Here is a 23,520-nt window from a genome sequence, read left to right on the forward strand (position 1 = left end):
CCCGGCTGTGAGCTCAACGTCCCATACTGGAAATTTGCCGCCCACAGCCCATGAACTCAACACCCCCGTACCGGAAGTTTCTTGTCCACGCCCTGTACAACCTCCCTAATGGACTATTGGGTAGAAGGTCCATGGAGCCTTCCTCGGCTCTGCTCCATTTCCCTAGGCCTAGAATTTTTATTTCCCATCCTCAGTTGATTCCCTTGGCTGAATCCGGTCTCAACCTCCTTTACCAGAGATTTATTGAACACAGACCCCGTGAGCTCAATCCCTCTATGCCAGAGTATTCCTGCCCATGCCCTGTATACTCAACCCCACTTACTGGAAGTTTCTTTTAATATAGTCCTGTGCGATCAACCCTCTTACCAGAGACATTGCACACAGTCCGAAATGCTTCATCTGTCTCTGGCCCTCACGGAAGAATGGAACCATGGATCAGGACTCCACATTCACTCAGTATCTTGAGATACGTCCCAGCCACACACACATTCGACTCCCCAAGGATGCCCTACCACCAAGGCAGTACTGAAGTCCAATTTTTGTACCTTGGCCCTGTCAGAATGTGGAGGCAGCTAGAATGCACACCTGGATTTTTGGTATGTGCTAATCAACCTGGCCTGGACTTAGCCATTCCCAAAGGATATGCTGATGGGTTTAGCAGTTCCCAAAAGATATGTTGATGGACTGAAACCATTTCCAGGGGAAATGGTAATGGACCTAACCCGATATGTTAACTAACCTGGTGTGTGTGGTGTGTGTGGGGGGGAGCAATGAGATGTAAATGAACTACTGAATATGTTGATAAGCAAACTAACCCTCACCGAAATGTGTGGTTGACAAGTATAAAAAAGGTGCCTGCGGAAGTCCAGGTGGGACTCCTGTGGGCCCACGAGGAGGACTGAGAGTCTCCATTCCCCGTTCCCCGTTCCCCGTTCCCCTTGCTCCTATGGGCCCTTGAGTTGGTTCGGGAGCTGCCTCTCCCTTCTGCCATTTTCGCATTTTACTCCAGTGGCAGGTTATTTTTTTTTTGCTCACGTATCTTAGCAACCTTGAGGCTCCTTTGCTAGCTGACCCTGGCTATTATCTCAACCCCAGGTGCGCCAAGTGTTTATCCTTCTAAATTAGAAAGTATATGTATATGTAGTTTCTCACGCCTGTGTAGTCTTTTTCTTCTTTCGCCTCCCGTTGCTATCTGGCTGCCCCAAGGACATGAGTATAGTTTTTTGCCTTTAAAAACCTTTTAGTCTGTAAGGCGGGGTGGCTCTCCCATCTTCTGCTTCTGAAAGTGGGAAGAACCGTCTCTGGCCAGGTAAATAAACGCCATAAATTTGTTTCTAAATTGTCTCGTGTCCTCTTTGCTCGTAAATGCTCCATAACACCCTCCTCCCCCCTTCCCCACTTTTCCTTCAATAAACCCATTGCCTAATCCCACAGTGGTCTCCGAGTGATTTCTCAGAGCAAGCCTACCCTGACAGGCCTGTGCACGAGGTTGCCTGGTTGCCGCGGTGTTTGCTTTTTTCTTTCTTTTTTTTACTTTTAGTTCTCCCCTGCGTCAATCCACTGCTGTCCCAACAAGAAGTCTTGCGTTGTTTCCAGACACTAAGGCAGGTGGGCTCTGGGTCGAGTGAGCCAACCAAGAACGGGTAGGACATGTCTCCATGCCTCGGCTCAAAGCCCCTTCCCACACACAGGCGGAGGATTCCGGACGAGCCCCCAAATTGTTAGAAATGCTCACAGTAAAACACCGGGACACAGGACTTGAGCAGTAACCGAGGCAGTTGTTTATTCACAGATCTGCAGCTCTGGGTGCAGCCTAAAAGCCAAATCAAGGTGTGTGCCAAAAAGATGGAGCTGGCTGTTTTTATCCTAATGTGAGTAAAGCCCCTCCTTTCCCTTCTCCCCCTCCTTCTCCTCCGTTTTTCCATGCTGGATACTCCAGAGTTACAATCTGACACGATTAACTAAATTAACTGAGGGTGAAAATTAACTCAGGGTGATCTGGTTATAGGTCTGTCTCCAGCTCTTTTTTGAAATTTCCCTATCTTGTTTGCTGGGCTGTCTAGCTACATTTTCCCACTTCCCAGAGTTTGGTGACAACTATCTCTCCCCCTTTGATCTCAGATATCCTTTGTCCTCAGAAGCATTTGTGCTGAGCTGCAGAATGCCCCTTTTCTGATTTGTAAATATGCTAATACTATTAACTCTGACTCAGAGACCCTCTAATTACATTTTCCCTTTGCTGCTAATTATTTTCTACGGGTTTAGGAGTCACCAGTTTCCTTGCCCCTTACAATTCCACACCACATTCTCTCCTACTTCATGGACTTTGTGCTATTTTCCTTGCCTGGCATTCACTTTCCCCACTTTTCTTATCTGGTGGTTTAGGGAAGCTAGGCAGAGATAGAAACATGGGGTTGTGCTGGATCTGTGCTAGGCTATACAATATGCTTTCAGAGTTGAGGAGTGAGTCAGTTATAGGAGTACATGAACAAGAACAAATACATGGGGGGTATTAAAAATTCAGAGAGGGATTTAAGCCTGGTAACTGGAGAGCACCCTCAGGCATCTAGGACATGGATATTGTGCAGCTCAAGAAACTCTAATACAAATATGCCTCTCTCCCTAGGTGCTTTTGGTTAGCTGTTCTCAAACACCAGTATCTCTCTCTCTTTCCCAGTCCATAAAGTCTTTCCCTATTAATCCAATCCAAGTCATTCCTCTCTCTCCCATGATTTAGTTTTACTTAAAATCAGCACCATAAGATATAGTATGTGTTTGTATACCTTCTTGGCCCTTAATCATTCGAAGTGTCTTGTTTCTTTAAGTGGACTCAGTCACATGTTTTTGTTTTTTTTTTTCTTTTTCTTTTTTTGCAATGCACTCATTTATTATTATTTTTTTGTTCTATTACAGTTGTCTCATCTTTCCCCCATTGCTCTCCCCTGTCCCACCCACCTCTCCCCTCTACCACAGTCAATCTCCACCTTGTTGTCCATATCCATGGGTCATTTACATTAGTACCTTGACTAGACCCTTCTCCTTCTTTCCTCCTTTCTCCCCCTCCCCTCTCTCTCTGGTCACTGTCAGTCTGTTCCTTGTTTTCATGCTTCTGGTTCTATTTTGCTTGTTTGTTTGTTTTGTTCATTAGGTTTCTGTATTAGGTAAAATCATATGGTATTTTTCTTTTATCACCTGGCTTATTTCAGTAAGCAAAATATTCTCTGGTTCCATGCATGTTGTTGCAAAAGGTAGGAGTTCCTTCTTTCTTTCTGTTATGTAATATTTCACCATGTAAATGTACCACAGGTTTTTGATCCATTCATCCACTGATGGGCACTTAGGTTGTTTCCAGCATTTGGCCATTGTAAATAGTGCTGCTATGAACAGAGGGGTGCATAGGCTCTTCTGAATTGGTATTTAAGGATTCTTTAGGTATAATCGTACCGTGGGATCTCTGGATAAAAAGGCAGTTCAATTTTTAGTTTTTTTGAGGTAATTCCATACTGTTTTCCATAGAGGCTGCACCAATCTGAATTCCCACTAACAGTGCATGAGGGTTCCCTTTTCTCCGCATTGTCAGCACTTGTTGTTTGTTGATTTGTTGGTGATGGCCATTCTGACGGGTGTAAAGTGGTATCTCATTGTGGTTTTTATTTGCATCTCTGCAATGGCTAGTGATGTTGAGCATTCTCTCATATGCCTATGGGCCCTCTGTATGTCCTCCTTGGAGAAGAGTCTGTTCAGATCCTTTGCCCATTTTTAATTGGGTTGTCTGTCTTCTTGGTGTTGAGATGTATATATATTTTGGAGATCAAATCCTTGTCTGAGGTTTCATTGGCAAATATGGTTTCCCATATGGTTGGTTCCCTTTTCATCTTGCTGATGTTTTCTTTCTGTTAGCAGAAACTTCTTAGTTTGATGTTTATTCTTTCCTTTATTTTCCTTGCCCTGGGAAATATATCAACAAAAATATTGCTGCATGTGATATCTGAGATTTTACTGCCTATGTTTTCCTCTAGGACTTTTATGATGTCATAGCTTACATTTTAGTCTTTTATCCATCTTGAGTTTACTCTGATGTATGGTGTAAGTTGGTGTTTTAGTTTCTTTTTTTTTTTGCCTGTCCCTGTCCAGTTCTCCCAATACCATTTGTTGAAGAGGCTATTTTCTCTTTATTTTATATTCCTTCCCCCTTTGTCAAATATTAGTTGACCATAAACCTGGCTGCTATGGCTCAGTGGATTGAATGTTGGCCTGCGAGCCAAGTGTCGCTGGTTCAATTCCCAGTCAGGGCACATTACTAGGTTGCATGTCAGGTCCCCAGTTGGGAGCACGAGTGAGAGGCAACCACACAGTGATGTTTCTCTCCCTCTCTTTCTCCTTTTCCCTCTCTCTAAAAATGAAATAAACAAACAAATAAATAAATTATTTAAAAAATATATATATATATTAGTTGACCATATAGACCGGGGTTTATTTCTGGGCTCTCTATTCTGTTCCATTCATCTATAAGTCTGTTCTAATGCCAGTAGAAGACTGTTTTGATTACCATGGCCTGATATAGTTTGATATTAGGTATTGTGATTCCTCCTACTTTGTTCTTCTTTCTCAAGATTGCTGAGGCTATTCAGGGTCTTTTTTGGTTCCATAAAAATTTTTGAAGTATTTGTTCTAGGTCTGTGAAATATGTTATCGGTATTTTAATAAGGATTACATTGAACCTATAGATTGTTTTGGGTACTATGGACATTTTAATGATGTTAATTCCCTGCCTGATCTCTGGAAATCTGGCTGGATTCTAGTCCCAACTCTCCCACTAATGAGTTATGTGACCTGAAAATAGTCACAACCTCTCTAGGCCTCATTTTTCAACCTTCCGAAGTTTTTGTGAAAACAAATAAATATTGTAACACAATATATGAGTGCAGGTATTAGTTGTGAAGACATTTGAACTAAGGTGTTTCTGCCTTTTATACTCTACTCAGTACATGGTTCTATGTAAGAAATAGCAATCACTGCTGCTTATTTCATACTAGTATCTTCAGAAAAGGTTAACATGTTTAGAACAAGAATACTGAACAACTGTTAAAAATGGTGTCAGATGGAGGGAGTCTATATGCATCTGATTTGGGGGTTCTCCTTGGAAACTGATTCCAGGTTTGCTCACTTCTAAAGCTTCCATCTTTCTGAATGTATCTTCATGTAAATGATCCATGTCAATGCTATGAAAAACTAAAAGAAGCTTGTGTCAAGTGAAGCCAACAGATGTCTTTAGAAACTTTCCTATTCTCAAGGATAAGATTCCCATTCACACTTGCTACCTGGTACCACTCAGTTACTTCACCCACTTGGCTATCAACCTCCTCCCTCAGCCTCTGCTCCTTCCTTGGGTCTCAAAAGAGAAAATGCTTAACTTCCACTTGGACTCTCACTCCTGTCCCTACCTGCTTTTGTCCAGGGCCCTGTTCCATTATTCCATTAGTTTATGCTCCTGTATTTGTAACCTCTTCCTCTCTACAGGCTCCTTTCTCTCAGCCTACAAATTTGCCTATCCTAAAACAAGGCAAGAAAGAGAAATAATAACTCCTTCCTTCCTATAATCCACTAAATTCCCCCAGCTACAACCCCACATCTCCTCTTTTACAAACTTCTTGAAAAAGTAGTCTCCAGTTCATCTCCCACCTCTTCAAATCACTGCAAGCTAGTTTCCAGCTCCATTATACCACCAAAATAGCCTTTGATACAGTTGGCTATGGGCTCCTAATTGCTAAATCCAATGGACATTTTCCTGTACCCATCCATTTGGACCTCTCTGCTGCCTTTGATATTGTTGGGCACTTCTTCCTTGAAACACTCTTCCCATCATTTCCAGGACACCTTTCTCTCTTGGTTTTCCCTCTCAAAAAATGATATTGACTAGGGCTAATTCCCCAGATATGTCCCACGGAGGTTCTCTTCTCACTCTCATTAGATAATCTCATCCATTGTCATGACTTCAGTTATCTCCAGGGAACACTCCCATATCCAACCATCTACCTACTAGAAAATTTCCCCTGGTGTCCTACAGGCAGTTCAAACTCCACATGTGTCCCTGACTAAAACCTAATGACTGCAAAAGAAAGTACAAGCTCTTTCAAGTGTGTGATGATGTTACAGAGAGAAAGGGGGTTCTTTCACGTGGCACCTTAGTGTAATACCCAACAACTAGTATTGAGGAAAACAGGTCTTTATTTACAATATTCCAGCCTGGGGAGGGCAGTGAGCACTTCAGCTCAGAGCCCTGTTCTCCCACAGGACCCAGCGGTTCCCTTGCTCCCCAAAAGGCTAGAAGCCAAAAACATGCCCAGAAGTTCCCCATCCCTTATCTGTCAGCTGCCTCCTTCAGGATCTGGGGTACAATGTCATCAGCCTCCGTATAACAGTCCAGGAAAATATGTGCTTTGCACTTTCAAAGCCACATGGTATTCTCCCTTTCAAAGCAGCATGGAGTTCTCTCTTCTTCCTTTCCAAGCCGCATGGAGTTCCCCTCTGCCCTCCTTGCAAGCCATAGGATCTCTCTTCTCTCTAAAATGGTTGCCACCTGTTTTTAAATCCCTGATTGCATCCTGTGATGCAGTGGGTGTGATAGCCAGTTCTGACCATTCACAGAACCTTGCGTAGGCTGTGTGCTCTTTCTGCACCATTCCATGGTCAAACCCATCCCATTTCCTTGGGGCCTTGGAAGAACCAAACCATTTGCATAACTGAGAAACTAGCTACTAGCCATAGTCATGCAAAAGCATCTTAAAACCTGTTCCCTTTTCCCCATTCCCCAACCCGCAGGCTCTGGGGTTTTTTGGAGACCCCCACTCTGTAACAATGAGGTATAGTTTTTTAATGGATAGAGTCTAATCTTTATCTAGCAAAGTGAAATTAGTAGCCCTGCTAGTTTTACAATTGTGGAGTAAGTAGACATTTAATGTCATGGAAGTGTAACAAGACCTTTAGGATTTTTTTCTGTGACTTAGCAAAAGCTGCTTTAACTCATGATTTATAAAATTATGTGCTGGGGAAGAGGTTAGGCAATATGCTTACGAAGCTCAGAGGTCTTCTGGGACTTGAGAGACCAGTTACTTTAAACCCCTTCATTCCAAATTTAGAATTAAGAACATGTTTCAGAGTGAGCTAGGGGGTTTTATCCTGGGTGCATGGGAAAGGCATCATGGCCCCTAACATAAAATTATCTTGAAGAAAGAAGGTTTAAGTGGGGTCCCTGACTCACCTCAGGGGCCTACATCTTTGTGAGTAAGGGCAGGTTTCACACACACATACCTGTGGCTGATTCAAGAAGCTCCTCTGGAACCAGCTATCTTGACACATAAGGTACTTTATTTTATATTATTTTATTTTTAGAGTAGGCAATGGGTTTATTGAGGGGAAAAGGGGGGAGGGGAGAGGCAACTCCTGGGCCAACTCAAGGGCCCGTAGGAGCAAAGGAAATGGGGAGCAAGGGCACGGGGACTCCCGGTCCTCCACACAGGCCTGCAGGAGTCTCGACACATAAGGTACTTTAGAAAAAGATGGCTGCACCTCCAGGTGTGGACTAAGATATCTATAAACTCGGAGCTCAAGTATAATGCCACTGCAAGGCTTTTAGGGACTCAGATCAGCCATGAAATCACCATCGAGTCACCAAACTTCTGTGGGACTGGGTAGGATCAGTTCTCAAAATCAGCCCCAAGCAGCAGAGAAACAGCAGCATCAATGGACTGATTCTCCAACCAGCATTTGAAGCAAAACTGTCTCCATCCTTGGGACCAATCTGGAAAAGGTGAGGAAAGACCCACAAATGTATTACTACTAGAGTATGTGAGAGAGAATGATGGCCAAATTTGCACCCAGAATTCTGCTAACAAGTCTTACTAATCACAAGTGGCATGCAAGGACTTGCCTTCCCCCTCAGTCTCATGTCTTGACACATTCTTCTCTGTACTTTATGCTCCGACTATAGCAAACTTCCTGGAGGTTCCCCACCCCATCCCCATCAAATACCATAAACCATGCTGCTTATTGTCTAACTACCCTTACTCATGCTATCTCCTGAACCTGTAGTACCCTTCTGCATCCTTATCCCTATGTCCTTTGGTTATAGTCCTGAGACTCAACTCAGGTGGCCTTTCCTCCAAGAAGTTTTTCCTGACCCTCTTGGTCTCAGTGAGTTGTCTCCAGCTATGACTCCCATCTTGTGATTACCCTATTGCATTCATCAATTCATGTGCCTGTCTCTGCCACTATGCTCACTAGCTCCTGGAGAGCACAGATCATTGCCTCATGTCTTATTCATCCTTTATCTCCCTGCATCTGGCATATTTGCCCAGCATATAGCAGATGTCCAGCAAGTAAGTACTTATGGAATGAATGAAGGTGAGTTGTGTCATCCTGAGGCCACAGCTTCATTTTTCCCCCTTGATCTTCTGAATGTCTAGGCACCTAGTCTTCATTGAACATATTACTGTCTCCTTGCCTTGCCCCTGGATGCTGTAAATTACTAACTGTCAGAACATGGAGGCTGCTAGAATGCACACCTGGACTTTTGACATATGCAGATCAACCATATGCAAATAAACCATTTGCAAATGAACCTGGACTTAGCCTGTTCCCAGAGGAAATGTTAATGAACCTACCTGGACATGTTAACTAACCTGGTGTGAGAGGAGAAAGCAATGAGATGTAAATGACCTACTGAATAGGTTGATAAGCAAATAACCCTCACCGAAATGTGTGTTGGACAAGTATAAAGAGGCACCTGCAGAAGTCCAGGCAGGTGATTCTTACAGGCCCACAAGGTGGACTGGGGTCTCCATTCCCCCATTCCTTTGCTCCCCAGTTCTCCATTCCACATTCCCTGTTCCCTTGCTCCCCATTGCCCTTGCTCCTATGGGCCCTTGAGTTGGTCTGGGAGCTGCCTCTCCCCTCCACCCCATTCCCAATTTTCCCTCAATAAACCTGTTGCCTGCTCCCACAGTGGTCTCTGGGTGATTTCTCAGAGCAAGGCTGCGCTGACACTAACTAGTCTCCAATATGCATTTACTATATGCAAAGCACCGAGCCAGGAAGTTTACAAGGGAAAGTACAATGATGAATAAAATTCAGGCCCCACACTCAAGTAGCCCTTAGAAAGTCACCTTTTCCTCCAGCCTTTCCAATTTCCAGAGAAGACTCCCTCTTTTAGGAGGCTCTCCTTAGATTTGCCCCTTCTCTAGCCTACCACCACATTAAATGATCCATAGTTTTCTCTCACTTTACCTGGTAAGTAACTATTTCTTCTATTGATTTCAGTGTTGTTTATCTTATATACATTCTAACATTCAAAATTTATTTGAGATCAGTAAGTGATATCTATTCTCTATATGTGTATGCCCTTTATTTTGTATTCTGAACTATTACTGCACACTGCTATCAACTTGTCAATTGACAAGTTACAAGGGTTTGTAGGTTGACCTGAAAAGCACTTTGCTTAAAAGACAAAGAGCAAGAGAAACAGGAAATAGTACAAGTATTTACAATAAAAAACAAATAATGGCATGCCATTACAAAATAATTTCTCCTTGCTGTCACTGAGGACCTTTGCTGGAGCATACACACCATGGAGTGCTATCATATTAAATTACTCTATATATAAAGAAACATTAGGATTGATTGTTGAGGTTATTTCAGCCTGTTGACAATACAGACTCCAGTCACCTCTTTATCAAAAGGACACCCTGTAAGTCCTTCTGAGCCCCTAGGGCTCATCATGTTGTGAATAATTTCCTCTTTCCAGGCACTAATCAGCATACTCTTGAAACTTTGAAATAAACAGACTTTACTTTGCTAGTAGAGAACTAGCTTCTGTTTCAGCCAGACTTGTAATCAGGTTTTTAAGCTGTTTTCATTTTATACTTCAATCTATCAAACTGGCTTTGGAATGTGGCATTTTTGCACTTGGCCTTTATTTTCCATTATGTGTTTCAGTTCTGAATGCCATAAATGAATGGCCATTTGGCCACTGCTTATCTGCCGACAGAGCATAGCTGTATCCTAATTAAGAATTACTTTATGTGTTATGCCAACTTACAGAGCTGGCAGGCAGACATTAACCAGAAAGGGTCAAAGCCTCCACTTTCTTTAACCGCATCATTATAGTTTCAACCCCTTGAGTTTTGAAGACTCTCAAAATGTAAAACATGAAGCCCTCTAGCAGGCATTAGAAGAGGAAAAGTAAAGAGTCTATCATTTATGGAGTACCTCCTATGTGCCCAGTGTTGTACTAGGTTCACTCATAATTATTGTCTCACTTCACTCAATGCTTGTGCTAACAGAAGGGAGTCAGGTACTAGATTTAATTCCATTTTACAGACAAGGATACTAAAGTTAAAGGAGGTTAAGTAAGCATGATAATGTCATTAGTAGATAGATGCTAGACCTAATGTTTAAGCCAGACCTAGCAGAAGCTAGATTCAGTACTCATTTTTCTATACAGTGTTGCTTATTTTAGCAATGAGAACCAGTGCTGCTTGTTCATTGCCTCCCTCGCTGCCCCCTGTGTCCAAGGAGGAAGCCTATTGATAATTTCACTTTGATATCTTGCCAAGGTATGGACTGCCCTCAGTTTTTCTTCTCTTTCCTCACTGTGATGAGCTATGATCAAACTCAACATGCCTCTTTACCCCATCCCCCCCACTTCCCCCAGCACAGTAACTTACTAGAATATCTGTAGTTTACATATTGGATGAAGCAGTGCATCACACAGCATTTGTGGTCCAAAATCCTTGAGGTCACTTCTACTTAAGTCTAGCAATGTTAGGTTCTCATTTCTGTTGAGGACAGAGGCATGGGCTCCATTGCACACATCTGTGAGATGACACTTTGCTAACCTATGGGAGATTAAGGATTCAAGAAAGAAATCAGTTTTATCCCAAGTTCTACAATGACCCTCCATTTCATATAGAGCCTGGCAACAAGAGCTCAGTGGATGTAGAGCCCCTATGTACTTACCACAAGGTCTGTAGTTTGCAGGAAGGGTGTTTCAATCCTTCACACAGCACCTGCATGCCCTCATCCCCTAAAGCACTGTCACTGAGGTCTAGGTCTCTCAGGTTCATTGGCATACATTGCAATGCACAAATCCTGACAACACTCTTCAGTCAAGTGACAGGTCCACAATCTGCCAGGAAGTAAGGTAGAGAAAGCTGGCATCATTTCATCTATACTGAGTCACTTTAGGAATTACATTAGCCCACTGACAAAACACATTAGAAAACCAGAGTGTCATGTAGAAAAAAATTCCTTGGGTCAGGGCCAAGTGGACATGGTGGAGAGGGGAAGATTTATTCCCCCTATATTATTTAGGTCTTTGTTTATTGCTTCCTTGGAGAGTCAACCACCAGGAAAAAATACTCATTTGATTTGGGGAGTTGCTGAAAATCAGGAAACTGCCTATGGCTATCGTTCACGAGACTTACACCAGATCTTTTAACTGACAGTCAGGCTCTTTTAATCCTTCACACAGCAATTTCAGTCCCAAATCTTCAGCTTTGCTATTAATTAGAAGTAGCCTTGTTAGGGTCCAGGTAGAGCTCCGCATTTGGGCAAGGGTTTCACAACAAGCTGCAGAGAGGGAACATTCGCAATGCCTGGAGGGAAGTGGACATGAAGATGACAGTTAACCATGGCAGCATGGAGTTCTGCAGAACCTCAAATGCCAAAATCCCATGAGAAGGACAAGGACAGCAGACTCTTACACAAGATTCTCTACTTTACCCTTCCATACCGAAGACCTTCACAATGATGATGTACTCCTGTGTCTTCCAGGGCATTGGCAACCACAAACAGCTCTTTTAAATTTCAACTCACTTGTGAGAAAGAAGAGAGCTCCACACAGCTAGCATCTGTGTGGTAACATGTGCTTAAGCTTCTCAGAGAAAAAGAAGAAAAATCAGCCATTGCTGTCGTTTAGCTTTATGGAAATGTTCCCCAGCCTCCCCATTTGCCTAAATCCTAGCCATCTTTCAAGTTCCAGCTCCTGTCCCACCTCCTTCACAGAGCCTTCTCCTGAGGTCTCCAGTCCATACTGACTTCCTCACTTAATCTGGGTTTATCTGGCATTTCTCGTGATTGATTACACATTGAAATGTGTTGCTCTCCAATTGTTTCATATCTGTGTGTCCTTAAGGGCAGCCTTGTCACTGGTAATCCTTCTGAGAACTTGACCGACATCTGTTCCAGTGCTGGATGCATAGTAGGTATTCTTTATACAGTTAATATTTAATTAGTGTCATTCCTGTAAACACATAGAATGGTAGTATGCTGAAAAGAGCAGGAGATTTAGAGACAGAATTTTAAGTAATATCCTGCCTATGCCACTTTTCAGTGGTGTGGCCTTAAGTCACTTTTCCACCTGATCCTCAGCTTCCTCATCTGTACAGTAGGGATAAGAAAACCCATCTTATGTGGTTACTGTAAGGAGTGAATTAGATGAATTAACTTCTGGTGACCACCATGCATAGATCCTGGTACATAGCAGGTATTCAACAAGTTCAGGAGTCAAAAGATGATGCCAGATAGTTTTTAAAAACTTACTCTAGTTTCTCCACTCTACAGTGGGAGTGTCTGAGATGCTCACAAAGACCCTTCACCCCTGTGTCCACCAGGGTATTTTCACTTAGGGCCAGCTCAGTGAGGTTTGGATTGCAAATGAGAACAGAGGTAAGATACTTGTAAACAGCCTCTGAGCTTTTGGGGAGAAATCTAGCACACAACCTAGGAAGAAAGATGGACAGAGACAAAATTGGCCACTTTATCATCCCACTCACCCCTTACTAAAAAACACCTCTTGAGCAGAGAAAATAAAGGCGCAAAGGTACAAGTTCCCCAACTTTGAGTATGTCACAGCTCCTTTTCCTCCATTGAAGGAATTGGTATATTGCTCCCACAACACTATGTCCCCCAGTGGGACATCAATAAATCTTGACTGCTACCAAAAGGAGAAGGGATAAGAGGAAATATCAAGACCTAATGTAATTTTCATTCCCTGAATTAGTTTAGCACTCTACCTGATATATTCTTTCAAATGCCAAGAGGGAAATGTTATATTCATATTTAATAAATTTTACAGTCAAAATATCTTTTCTTTCCTCTTAATCTAGAAGTCCATTATTCATTAATTTGACATCCTTAGAGAAACCCAGCCCATCACCATCATTAATATTCCTCCTCTGGCACACAAAGAGTGGTTTTTACTGACCTTCCTGTCTTCTCAATCTTTCTCTATATTAAGTAGTCTAATTCTTTGAACCATTTCCCATCAACTTTTTCTTCCATCACTTTCAAAATTTTCTGTGATGTACACTACAACCTTTTAGTCTTTAATTTTCTCTTGAGTTACCACAATCCAAATTCTGTCTTTAAAAGGTCTCATAAGAACATACATCTATAGCTCCTCAATTTTGAAATTTTAAATACAGGCATTAAAAAAAAAAAAAAAAAAAAAAAAAAGCAGCCCAAAGAAGATTTTAGAAAGCTTTAATGCTAAAGAGCTTTAGTTTTAGAAAACCTTACATATATATAGTAATGGTTAATTTTATGTGTCAAGTTGGCTAGGTCATATACCATATTTGGTCAACATTATTCTATATGTTTCTGTACAGGTACTTTTTAGGTAAGATGAACATTTAAATCAGTAGACTGTGAGTAAAGTAAATTACCCTCTATAATGTGGCTGGGTCTAATCCAATCAATTGAATGTTTTAATAGAAAAAGACTGACCTCCCTGGAAGAAGGACTTCTACCTGCAAACTTGTCTTTGGCCTTGAACTGTAACATCAGCTCTTCTCTGTGTCTCCAGATTGCTGGCCTATCAAGTAAATACTGAACTTGACAGCCACCATACTCCACATGAGGCAATTCTTTAAAGTGAATCTTTCTCAATATTTATACACACCCTATTGATTCTGTGTCTCTAGAGCACCCTGGTTTATATATATGATAAACTTTTTATTAAGGTCATTACTATGGACTTTGAAGTCGTACACATTTGGATTTTGAATTTGCCATGTTATTGTCTTTTGACCTTGGGCCTCTGTTTCCTCATCTGCTAAAATGGGAATAATAATCTGAACCTCTCAGAGCTATTGTGTGGGTGAAAGAAATCATGCATACAACACTTAGCACAAAGCAATTGTTAAATGAGTGTCGGTTATTATTATTATTATCACTGATATTATTACTACGTACAGTAAAAATTCTCATCCTAAACTTGTTACACTGGAGCAATTTTAGGTACTGCCACTTTTATCCTTCCTCTCTATGAGTCTTTGAAATGTGTTTTGATCACACAACATCCATATTGAGTTGATATTTAAAAATTTTTTCTTGCAGTATGGAAATTAATAGTCACAACTTGCTTGAGCCTCTATAATTTGCGATTTGGATCTTTTAAGCTTACACAGAGCAATTTTAAAGTTGAAGTATCCAGTTTTATTTCATTACATTCCAGGTCGATGAGCAACTGATGGGTGCTGAGAACAGGTGCTAGCACCCTACAAGGAGAGATAAAGCATCTGTAGAACCTTCAAAGAACAGAAGAATGACCTCATTACCTTATTCACGTTCTCCCCCAACACAAACAATTGACAGAAATGATATGAGCACAGACAAATTTTCCTGCTACCAGTTACCTCAATGTCTGTAAGATACAGTTTGGCTGTTTTAATCCTTCACAACAGAAGCTTCATTCCTGATTCTTCCATGGTATTTTTACAAATCCCAAATCTGTCAGATATCAGATACTGGTTGGTTTCAAAAACTAAGGAGAGTTCCCTACCACAAGAAGCTGTGAGGTGGCAGTAGATCAGTCTGTGTGGAGAAAAAGACACTCAAAAAAAAAAAAAAAAAGAAAGAAAGAAAGAAAATAGGATCCTCTTTAAAGGTACCTATTTTCACCTTATTGATGTAATTAATTAGTTCAATTCATTCAAAAATTATTTTATTAAGTGCTTACCACTGTTCTAGATGCTGAAAACCGACAAATAATTAAGCCCCAGACCCTGCCCTCAAGGAATGAACAGTTAATGAGGAAAAATTAGAAAATTACAAATTATAATACAATGTGAAAAATACTGCAAGTAGTATTAAAAAAAGTACCATGAAGACATAGAAAGGTGGCACAATTTAGCCTAGCTTCAGTTGGTTGAGATTTGGAGGGTTACGAAATACTTATAAAGAGGAAGAAGCAGTTAAGCGCTGTTGTGAAAAAGGAATAGAAATTGAACAGGAGTTAAGGGGATGAGAAGAATGGGAGTGGGGAGGGCAGGAGGGGCTGAGAGAGAATCTGCTTATGGAGCATCCTGTGCAAAGGCCAAGAGGTAAGAGAGAGGATGCCTCATTTGAGAGACTCCCAATTATCTGCTATGGCTTACTTTATCTATCAAACTATTAACCATAGTTATCTTCCAGATTGGTGGAAGGATGGGGTTATGGGGAGACATTTATTTTCTAGGTAAATAAAAACTATTTACATATGCAATTACTATGTACTTAAAATTATAAGGAGATATCAGAAAAAGTTTTTTAATTTTGAAAAACATAATACATGCTTATTAATAAATAATTTTTACAATAGAGAAAAATAAAAAGAATAAACTTTTAAAGGTGTACTATATTCCTACCTCCCAGAGACAATCGATGTTAAGAGTGGTGTACATCCTTCAACTCTTTCCCAGACACTTATGCAAAGACATACACACACACACACACACACACAGATTTATTGGTACATTTTATAAAAATGGAGTTATAGAAAACAGTAAATCAACCTCATTTAGTCCTCATTGTCGTCGTCGTCGGCAGCCGTCCGTCTCAAGAGACGATGGCGTAGCTTCTTGAGAGTCTATCTGCACCGCCGAGAATGGCTGTGCAGTCCGACTCGGGAGTGACAATCCCTGCCGCACTTGTTACAGGTGAAGGCAGATGGCTGTTGTTGCTGCTGTTGGCGCTGCTTCCGCCTCGATCTTTTCTGGACCGCCTCCTCGTTGCGCGCAGCCTCTGCGCGTGACGTACCTTGCCTGACCGCGAGCCTCCAGGCTAGGCGGTCGTCTGCTTGAACTTCCCATGTGTTGAGATTGATGGAGCACTGTGTCATATCCTTTTTGCAGATGTCTTTGAACCGCAGTTTTGGGCGCCCTGTCATCCTCTGGCCTTCTGCTAGCTCGCCGTAGAGGAGGTCTTTGGGAATACGGCCTGCATCCATTCTTTTGACATGGCCGAGCCACCTGAGGCGTCTCTCACTAAGAACTGCATGCAAACTGCTCATGTTGGCTCGCTTCAGCACCTCGGTGTTGGGGACCTTATCCTGCCAGGCGACATGCAGGACGCGTCGCAGGCACCTCATGTGGAAGCTGTTGAGTTTCCTTTCGTGCCTTGCGTAGGTGGTCCACGTCTCGCTGCCATAGAGGAGAGTGCTGAGTATGCAGGCTTGGTAGATGTGCAGTCTGGTTTTCTCAGTGAGGCTGGAATTGTTCCACGCTCGCCGGTTCAGTTTGGCCATAACTGTGGCTGCCCTGGCGAGTCTCCGGTTGACCTCCAAGTCAACTGACAGAGAGCTCGAGATGGTGGACCCGAGGTAAGTGAAGTCGTTGACAACCTCCAGGGTGTATCCGTCGATGGTGATGCATGGGGGAGTCCCCGTGCCTTGAGCCATAACGTTCGTCTTCGTCAGGCTGATGGCTAGTCCGAACTCCTTGCATGCGTTGGAAAGGCAAGTGACTAGCTGCTGGAGTCCCTCTTCGGAGTGAGGATTTTCACTAAGCACTGTGCCCGTCACAACGCACACTTGGCTGTGGTCACCAAGCGACAAGCCCGGAGAACCTCAGTCGCGTCTGGCGTAAACCCACGGAAACTCCCTGTTTTCCAAAGCCCGCTCCCCGGGCCTTGGGTGGAAGGAACCTCGGAAGAACCCTGCTGGCCCTTAGGGCTCATCAGGCCCCCCTCCGCTGAGTTGCTGTTCCCGGGGCCGGAGGGGAGCGCAGCGGCCTTCCTCCATCCTGACTCGCCCGAGCGGGCACCGTCCCCCTGGCCTGGGAGCAATTCAGGAGGAAAGCACCAACTCCTGTTTGAAGTTGGGACAACGGGGGACACCTGCTTGTCGACACGCGTGCAACGGGGCAGAGGCCTCACGAGGGACAGTGGAGGTGGACTCCCCTCCTCGGAAGGCAGCGCCCCGAAGGGGCCCCGCGGCCCGCCAGCAGGTGCGTGTGCGCGCCTGTGAGCTCGCGTTTCCCCGCCAGCCCGACGGATGGAATTGGTTATAATTAAGGTTGAAGCAAGTATTAAAAAGCCGACTCTACAACACCACCATCTCTGCCGTCGTGGACAACTACATCCGTTCCCGCCGAGACATCCGCTCCTTGCCGGAGAATATCCAGTTCGATGTTTACTACAAGTCCTATTTCTGCACAGTTTCCTCATCTGTCAAACGAGGACTGAATGATGTGCATGGATCACCTGGCGCAGGGAAAGGCTAAGGAGAAGGGAAACTCTGACTCCAAACCTCCGCTGCCTTGTGGCATACCTCCTCAGCGGAAAGGCTAAGGGAGTAAACCCCGACAGAAAATCCGGAGCCGGAGTCCCTAAGGCGGTTTGACGTTGTAGTCAACACCGGCAACTCCTGCGGCGCACCTGAAGCCAAGCTGTATTGACTCCGTCTTTCCCTTGGATCCTTCAGCTGCGAAGAGAGGGGGGGTCTGCTGCATGGGCAACAGCTGGCCCTCCATATCACCCTGCCCAGGCTTTGTAGCTTCACCAGAGAGGACACTCCAGTCCTCATTGTAAGCACATAGATAGAGACTGAGATTGAGTTATAGCACAAGGCCATATAGTAAATGGCAAAGTAGGGCTCAACGTTGGGTCTGTTTTACCCCCTAGGCTTCAGAAAGCCATTGGAGGTTTAAAGGGCCATGGTCAGATCCCTCTAATGACAACTTAGGAAGGGAGACAGACCTGATAGCAAATGGCTGCAGACAGTCCAGGGATAAAATGGCGGGAGTGTGTGGGCTGGACTAGGATGGTGGGGGAGGGGCGTGAGGGTAGGCAGATTCAAGACAGTGTCAGGGGTACACAGGGCCAGGATTTATGACCATTTATAGTGCCTACAGTGTTCTGTCCTGGGTCAATGGGGGACTAAGCTCTTCTCTGGCTGTACTCTCTTTCCCCAGAGGGTACTTGAGATCCTTGAGAGGGTGGAGCTCTCTCTTGTTCTAGACCTTTCTATCTCTAGGAGACATGTATGCTGTTTGAATGGAACAATCCACTGCGGCAGTGGGGGGGGGCGAATTTTTTTATACTTGATTACAAGTACTTCACGTTCTTGGTTCTAAGTATTTTCTGACCATTTCTGTTTCTTTCACCTTCAAGAGCTTCCAAGAGCATAGCAGGACCCCTTACGTCCCTTACATCTTGGGGTCGGGGGAGAAAGGGCTTTCCGGGTGCATTAGCTCCCATCCCTGCTGTCTCTGGAATTTGGAACAGTCGAGGGTATAAAAACCCAGGGTTCGTTTCCTTTTCTTCAGAGCCATTGCGGTGGAGCGGTCGGCTTCTTCCTTCGGCTGGTGGGAGGGTGTGGTCGGCGTACACTTGTACTGGCCCCCCCCATCTGGTGAGCTGAAGCCTGAGGTAGGAGAGGTATCGTGGGGCGACGAGAGGGTCTGAAGAAGGTGGGGAGGGAAAGCTGTTGGGAGGAGCCTGGGGGGAGAAGCTAACAGACTCTGAGGGCTAACTGGTTGATTCGTCCCCACAGAACAGCCAGGCCTCTAAGGCCCTCTGCTGTCATGGCCTTGAAACCCGACGATCCCTCTTGTGGGTTCCAACATGACAATGTGGTGGCCTTCATTAACGAAAAAATGGCCAGACACATGAAGGGCCCTGAGTTCTACCTGGAGAATATGTCCCTGTCCTGGCCGGAGGTGGAAGACAAGCTCAGGGCCATCCTGGAGGACAACGGAATGACCAGCGAGGCTAAAGAGGCCTGTGCCTGGGGTAGCCTGGCCCTGGGTATGCGCTTCGCCCGAATGCAGAGCCAGTTACATTGTTTCAGGGTGCGGTGTTTATACGAATTATCAAAGCTGCGCAAGTCAGGCTCAAAGACCTTAGTTGCAGAGCTGAAGGAGCTCAAAGAGCAGCAGGAGAAGGAGTGCAAGGAGGCAGCCTCCCAGCTGCGAGTGACCCTGGACAAACTGGCTGAGGTTCAGAAAGAGAGGGACCTGCTGAGGTGGAAGCTTCTCCTGGCTGTAAGATTACCTGACTTGACTCCCCCTGCCCCTTTCTCCCCACCCCGCCCCCTTCTCCCCACCCTACCCTCTGCCCCACCCCCAGAGCAGATCTCAGCCTTGCCCACTTCTCTCTAGGACCAGAAGTATGTCGCAGAGGAGCCAGGCCTGGCCACTACCAGTGGGACTGGGACAAGAGGAGCTGGTGAGGAGGAAGACAAAGTTAGGGGGGTTGCTGCTATTGCTGATGACACTGCAGGAGGAGGAGGAAGGCAGAAGGGTGCTGAGGGGGAGGAAGGGGAGTAAAGGGCAGTGGGGGGCAGCAGGGTTAGAAGAGGCAGAGGCCCCCAAGGAGCTGGGTGGAGCTGCAAAGCAGAAAATATAACACCTCAAGCAGGCATAGGCAGGGAGATCTCAGGTCTGTAGAAAAAAGAATGTTTTATTTCTCTGAGACCCTGAAACCCAGGTCTGCAGTCTCCCTGATGGCCCTTCCTGTCTCATTGGTGTGCACATATTCATGCCCCTTATCACCCTTTCTGGTTTCACCCTTCCCATCCTCACCAGCAGAAACCTCCACAGCAGGAGCTCCATCTCAGAAGTCTCAGCACAGGGTGCCTTCTCATGTCAACTTGCGGTCTCATGCGGGGGCTCAAAGAGCAGACCCCCAAGAACCCCGGTGGAACATAAGAGACCCCAGTTCCTGTCCGCAAAGAAGACAGCCTGTATTTCGCAGACTTGGGGATTGGGACTGCCTTTGTTGTAAAACTCTGAATTTTTCAGGACGAGAATCTTGCCTCCACTGTGGGAGGAAAATCCAGCTACAGAAACAATAAATTTAGAAATGTGAAATTGAACAGAAATATTTCTTAATGGGAAATCATTTTTCAAAGAAGAGGGGCTGGGGAAGGGTTCAGAAAGATTGTGGGGAAAGGGTGGGTAGGCAGATGGGGCATGGGGGCATGTGAGGGAGGTGAGGAAGTGGGGTGGGATTTGGGGAAGTGGTTGGGGAGGGTACACATTGTGGGGTTAGAGGGAGAGAGACACACAGACAGAGCCATGATTTGGTGACCCACTTTTTGTTCCAGAGCAGTAGCATTTGACACCCTAGATATGCTGCAGCTTCTGTTTGTCTTTCTCCCCCACCCTAATATCTGGTGGACATGAGTACCCAATCTCTCACCCCCACTTAGGCTCTAGATGTTTGCAGCAAAAGTGGACATTTGACCCATTCTGAACCAGATTCTCATACTAGAGAATCGGAACAGACAGATTCCAGTCCGGCTGGTGTTGGGAAACAAAGCAGTGGGTCAGTTAGAGTTGGGGCCAATGTCAGAGCCATGGATGTGAAGGCCACAGCGGAGTCCTGACCCTGGGTATGGGAAAGCAGAGTCATATGCTTTGCAGAGGCTGTGTATTTTAGAGGACATCAGTATGACATCCCAGGGAGCAGAGGGGCAGGGAAGCAGAGAAGAGTTCATTCTGTTACCCCAGAGATAGGAAAGTGGTGGCCTGACCACTTCTCTGCTTCCTGCAATTGAAGGGCAGTTACAAACCACAGACCATCCAAGAAAATGCTGGAACTGGCTGGTTAGGTGTCTCAGTGAATGATGGGTGTTGGGGTTCATGCAATCCAAGATCCTCCAGGCATGAATCGGGCAAGAAGCTTGTTTACGTCCTGAGTTATATCAGAAGAAACAAAACAGACCTGGGGTTAACCCTGGTCTTACACAATAGTAAAGATTTGCCATGTCTAAGGGAATCCCCCAGGGCTGCCTACAGAGGACACCAGCACCAGCTGCAGACCAGGACTGCTATGGCTCTTCAGCCCCAGGACAAGAGAATCCTCCCCAGTCCCCAGAGGGAAGAACTGAGGGCAATCAAATCTCGATATGAAGCTCAAGCCACTGCCAAGGAGGTGAGTCAGCAACTGCAGTGCACAGAGGTTTGCTGGTCTAGACCACTGACCAAAGTATGGTGGCATCCTCAGTGATCCTGTCCCCCAACCCACAACCAGGATAAATGTAGGAGGAGAACCTGAGTACAAAGCCCTCAGTGAATTCAGAAATGTGGAATAGAACATATCCCAGTGGGAAGTCAATCTCCAAAAGGAAGGTTGAATAGGGAAAGGGGGTTGGGGGAGGATGGTCTGAGTCTCCACTTGGATGGATGGTGAGGAGTCATGCCCAGGACATCACCTGGGGACTGGGGACCTAGAGACTGAAGGTGTCACAGCCCTGGGACATCTCTGCAGCAGCTGGATGTGACTTTGGGTTGTGTTCTTTGGGGGCAGATGTGGATAATCATTATTCAGATTTAGGGCCAGATCCCTAGCTATTTATTTAAAGGGCCTGCACTTGTCAGAAATGTCTTTGGGCATGTTCATATCTTTCTAGGGCAGGGTTTCCTAACCTCAGCATTGTTGACACTTGGGGCTAGATACATTTTTGTTTCAGGAGGCTTTCCTGTGCATTTAGGGTACTCATCAGAATCGCTAGCTTTTACCTACTAGATTGCCATCCCATGGAGGCAATGATGTAATTAAAAGCAGTCATAACAGTGAAAGAATTAGAACAGAGACTCATGGAAGCTGAGTAAGAAGACATTTGTAAGGCAAGCATGTTCAGCTGTGCCCAGGGCTGCAGGGGTACTCCTAAGTGTACATTGGGTCTGGCATGCACTTTAGATTTTTGAGCAGATCTATGCAGAAGAGGAAAGGGGGGAGGGGAGATAACAGTCTGACTCTTCACTTCTCATGAGAATAAGATGTGTTGAGCAGAACTACATGCATGCTATCACTTTTTCGGGCAGGTATGGACAACCACCAGAATTGGGGACAAAATTCCTAGCCTGCACTTGTCAGAAACATCCTTAGGCTTGTTTATAACTGGGTAAAACATGGCTTCCTAACCTCAGCACTCTTGACACTTGGGATTAGATCATTCTATGTTGCAGGGGATTATCTGGTACACTGTAGGATGTTTGGCAGAATCCCTGGCCTCCACCCCAGATACTACTGATACATCCCCCTGAGTTGTGACAACTATAAATGTCTCCATATATTGCCACATGTCCACTGGGGGGTAAAATCGTCCCTCGCTGGGAACCATGGAGGCGATGAGGTACTTAGGGGTAGTCAGAATAGGGTGAAAATAGTTGATAGGGGAACATGCTCAGCAGTGCTCAGGGCTGCAGGGGAGCCCCTAAGACAGGAGATGAAAAGTGTTCATTGGGTCTGGCTATCACTTTTGATCTCTGAGCAAATTTGGGTGGGGGAAGGACAGAAGCCAAACTGACAGTTCTGGGGAGAGGGAGCAGGAAGTAAGGAAGTAGTCAGTGAAGGGGGCTTTTCTACAACTCCTGGCTGTGAAGGAAAGGAGTGAGGTGGGATAAATAGTTGAGAGAGGGTTCTTCTTAATATGGGAGAGACTGGAGCTATGAGAAAGAAGACAGCTGAAGAAAGCTTGAAAACACAAGAATGTGTAAAAAAAAAAATGAGGCAGAACCTGCATACCGTATTGGAGGCATATCCATTGTAATGTTTGAAAAAATACAAAAGGCCAATTTTGTGTTTTTTTTAACAAAAATCCCCAAAAGTTCTCTGTGTGTATATGTATGCTATATATATTATATATTTATGTGTGCCTTATGTTATAGATTTATGTTTGAATAAGCAAAGAAAATGGTTTGGAAAGACATTTAGCAAACTTATTATCTAGGGAGGCTGGGATCAGGGTCAGGGGATGGGAAGCAGGAATGCAGGGGTGTGGGGGTATAGTGTGGGTTAGAGGGCTTGTATATCCTCATGTACTCCTGTACTATGTGAAGCGAACTAATTAAATGCCCACAAAAATAAAATAAAGTAAAGTAAAATAAAGTGAGTTTACTAGCATGAATAGGTTTAAAAAGACCCTCTCTTCCTTTGGGACAAGAGGGAAGAAGAGCAGACACAGCTCTGTGTAGGAAGTGAGTGGGAAACCAAAGGGGCTTATGCCTGTGTGCTAGTGATGTGGACAGACAAGCAGACAAGGCACCTGAAAGTGAGTGAGGACAGAAGATCAGGGAAGAGGTGGAGGCTTTGAGCAGTGGCACTTTGGGGAATAACTGCAGGGGGGTGGTGCAGGGAGAGAAGATTACCAAAGTGCATGGAGTGGGATAGGATCCAACTGAAAGAAAACCAAGGCAGAGTGGACAGTAGGAGTCTGGGAGGAAAAGAAAGGGGAGTAAGTCCAGGGTAGGCACC

The 23,520-nt window shown here is 44.7% G+C and overlaps 1 protein-coding gene across 1 annotated transcript; it reads left to right on the plus strand.

The window, feature by feature from the left end:
• The first annotated feature begins 18,842 nt into the window (after window positions 1–18,842).
• On the plus strand, window positions 18,843–20,647 carry LOC149991481 (testis-expressed protein 13B-like). The gene is made up of 3 exons (XM_090264102.1): window positions 18,843–19,301; window positions 19,419–19,502; window positions 20,471–20,647. Exons 1-3 carry the CDS (start codon window positions 18,843–18,845, stop codon window positions 20,645–20,647), a joined length of 720 nt encoding a protein of 239 aa, XP_090120228.1.
• Window positions 20,648–23,520: the final 2,873 nt, after the last annotated feature.

The sequence above is a fragment of the Furipterus horrens genome, unplaced genomic scaffold (genome assembly GCF_987537825.1).
Source record: "Furipterus horrens unplaced genomic scaffold, mFurHor1.1.pri manual_scaffold_17, whole genome shotgun sequence".
Classification (NCBI taxonomy): Eukaryota; Metazoa; Chordata; class Mammalia; order Chiroptera; family Furipteridae; genus Furipterus; species Furipterus horrens.

What these genes read in the sequence shown, in the direction of transcription:
- LOC149991481 (XM_090264102.1), top strand. Translation starts at nt 18,843, where the DNA reads ATGGCCTTGAAACCCGACGATCCCTCTTGTGGGTTCCAACATGACAAT. An exon ending in GGTGGAAGCTTCTCCTGGCT is followed by an intron (nt 19,302 to 19,418) that starts GTAAGATTACCT and finishes ACTTCTCTCTAG; the next exon opens with GACCAGAAGTATGTCGCAGA. An exon ending in CTGGTGAGGAGGAAGACAAA is followed by an intron (nt 19,503 to 20,470) that starts GTTAGGGGGGTT and finishes ACCCCCACTTAG; the next exon opens with GCTCTAGATGTTTGCAGCAA.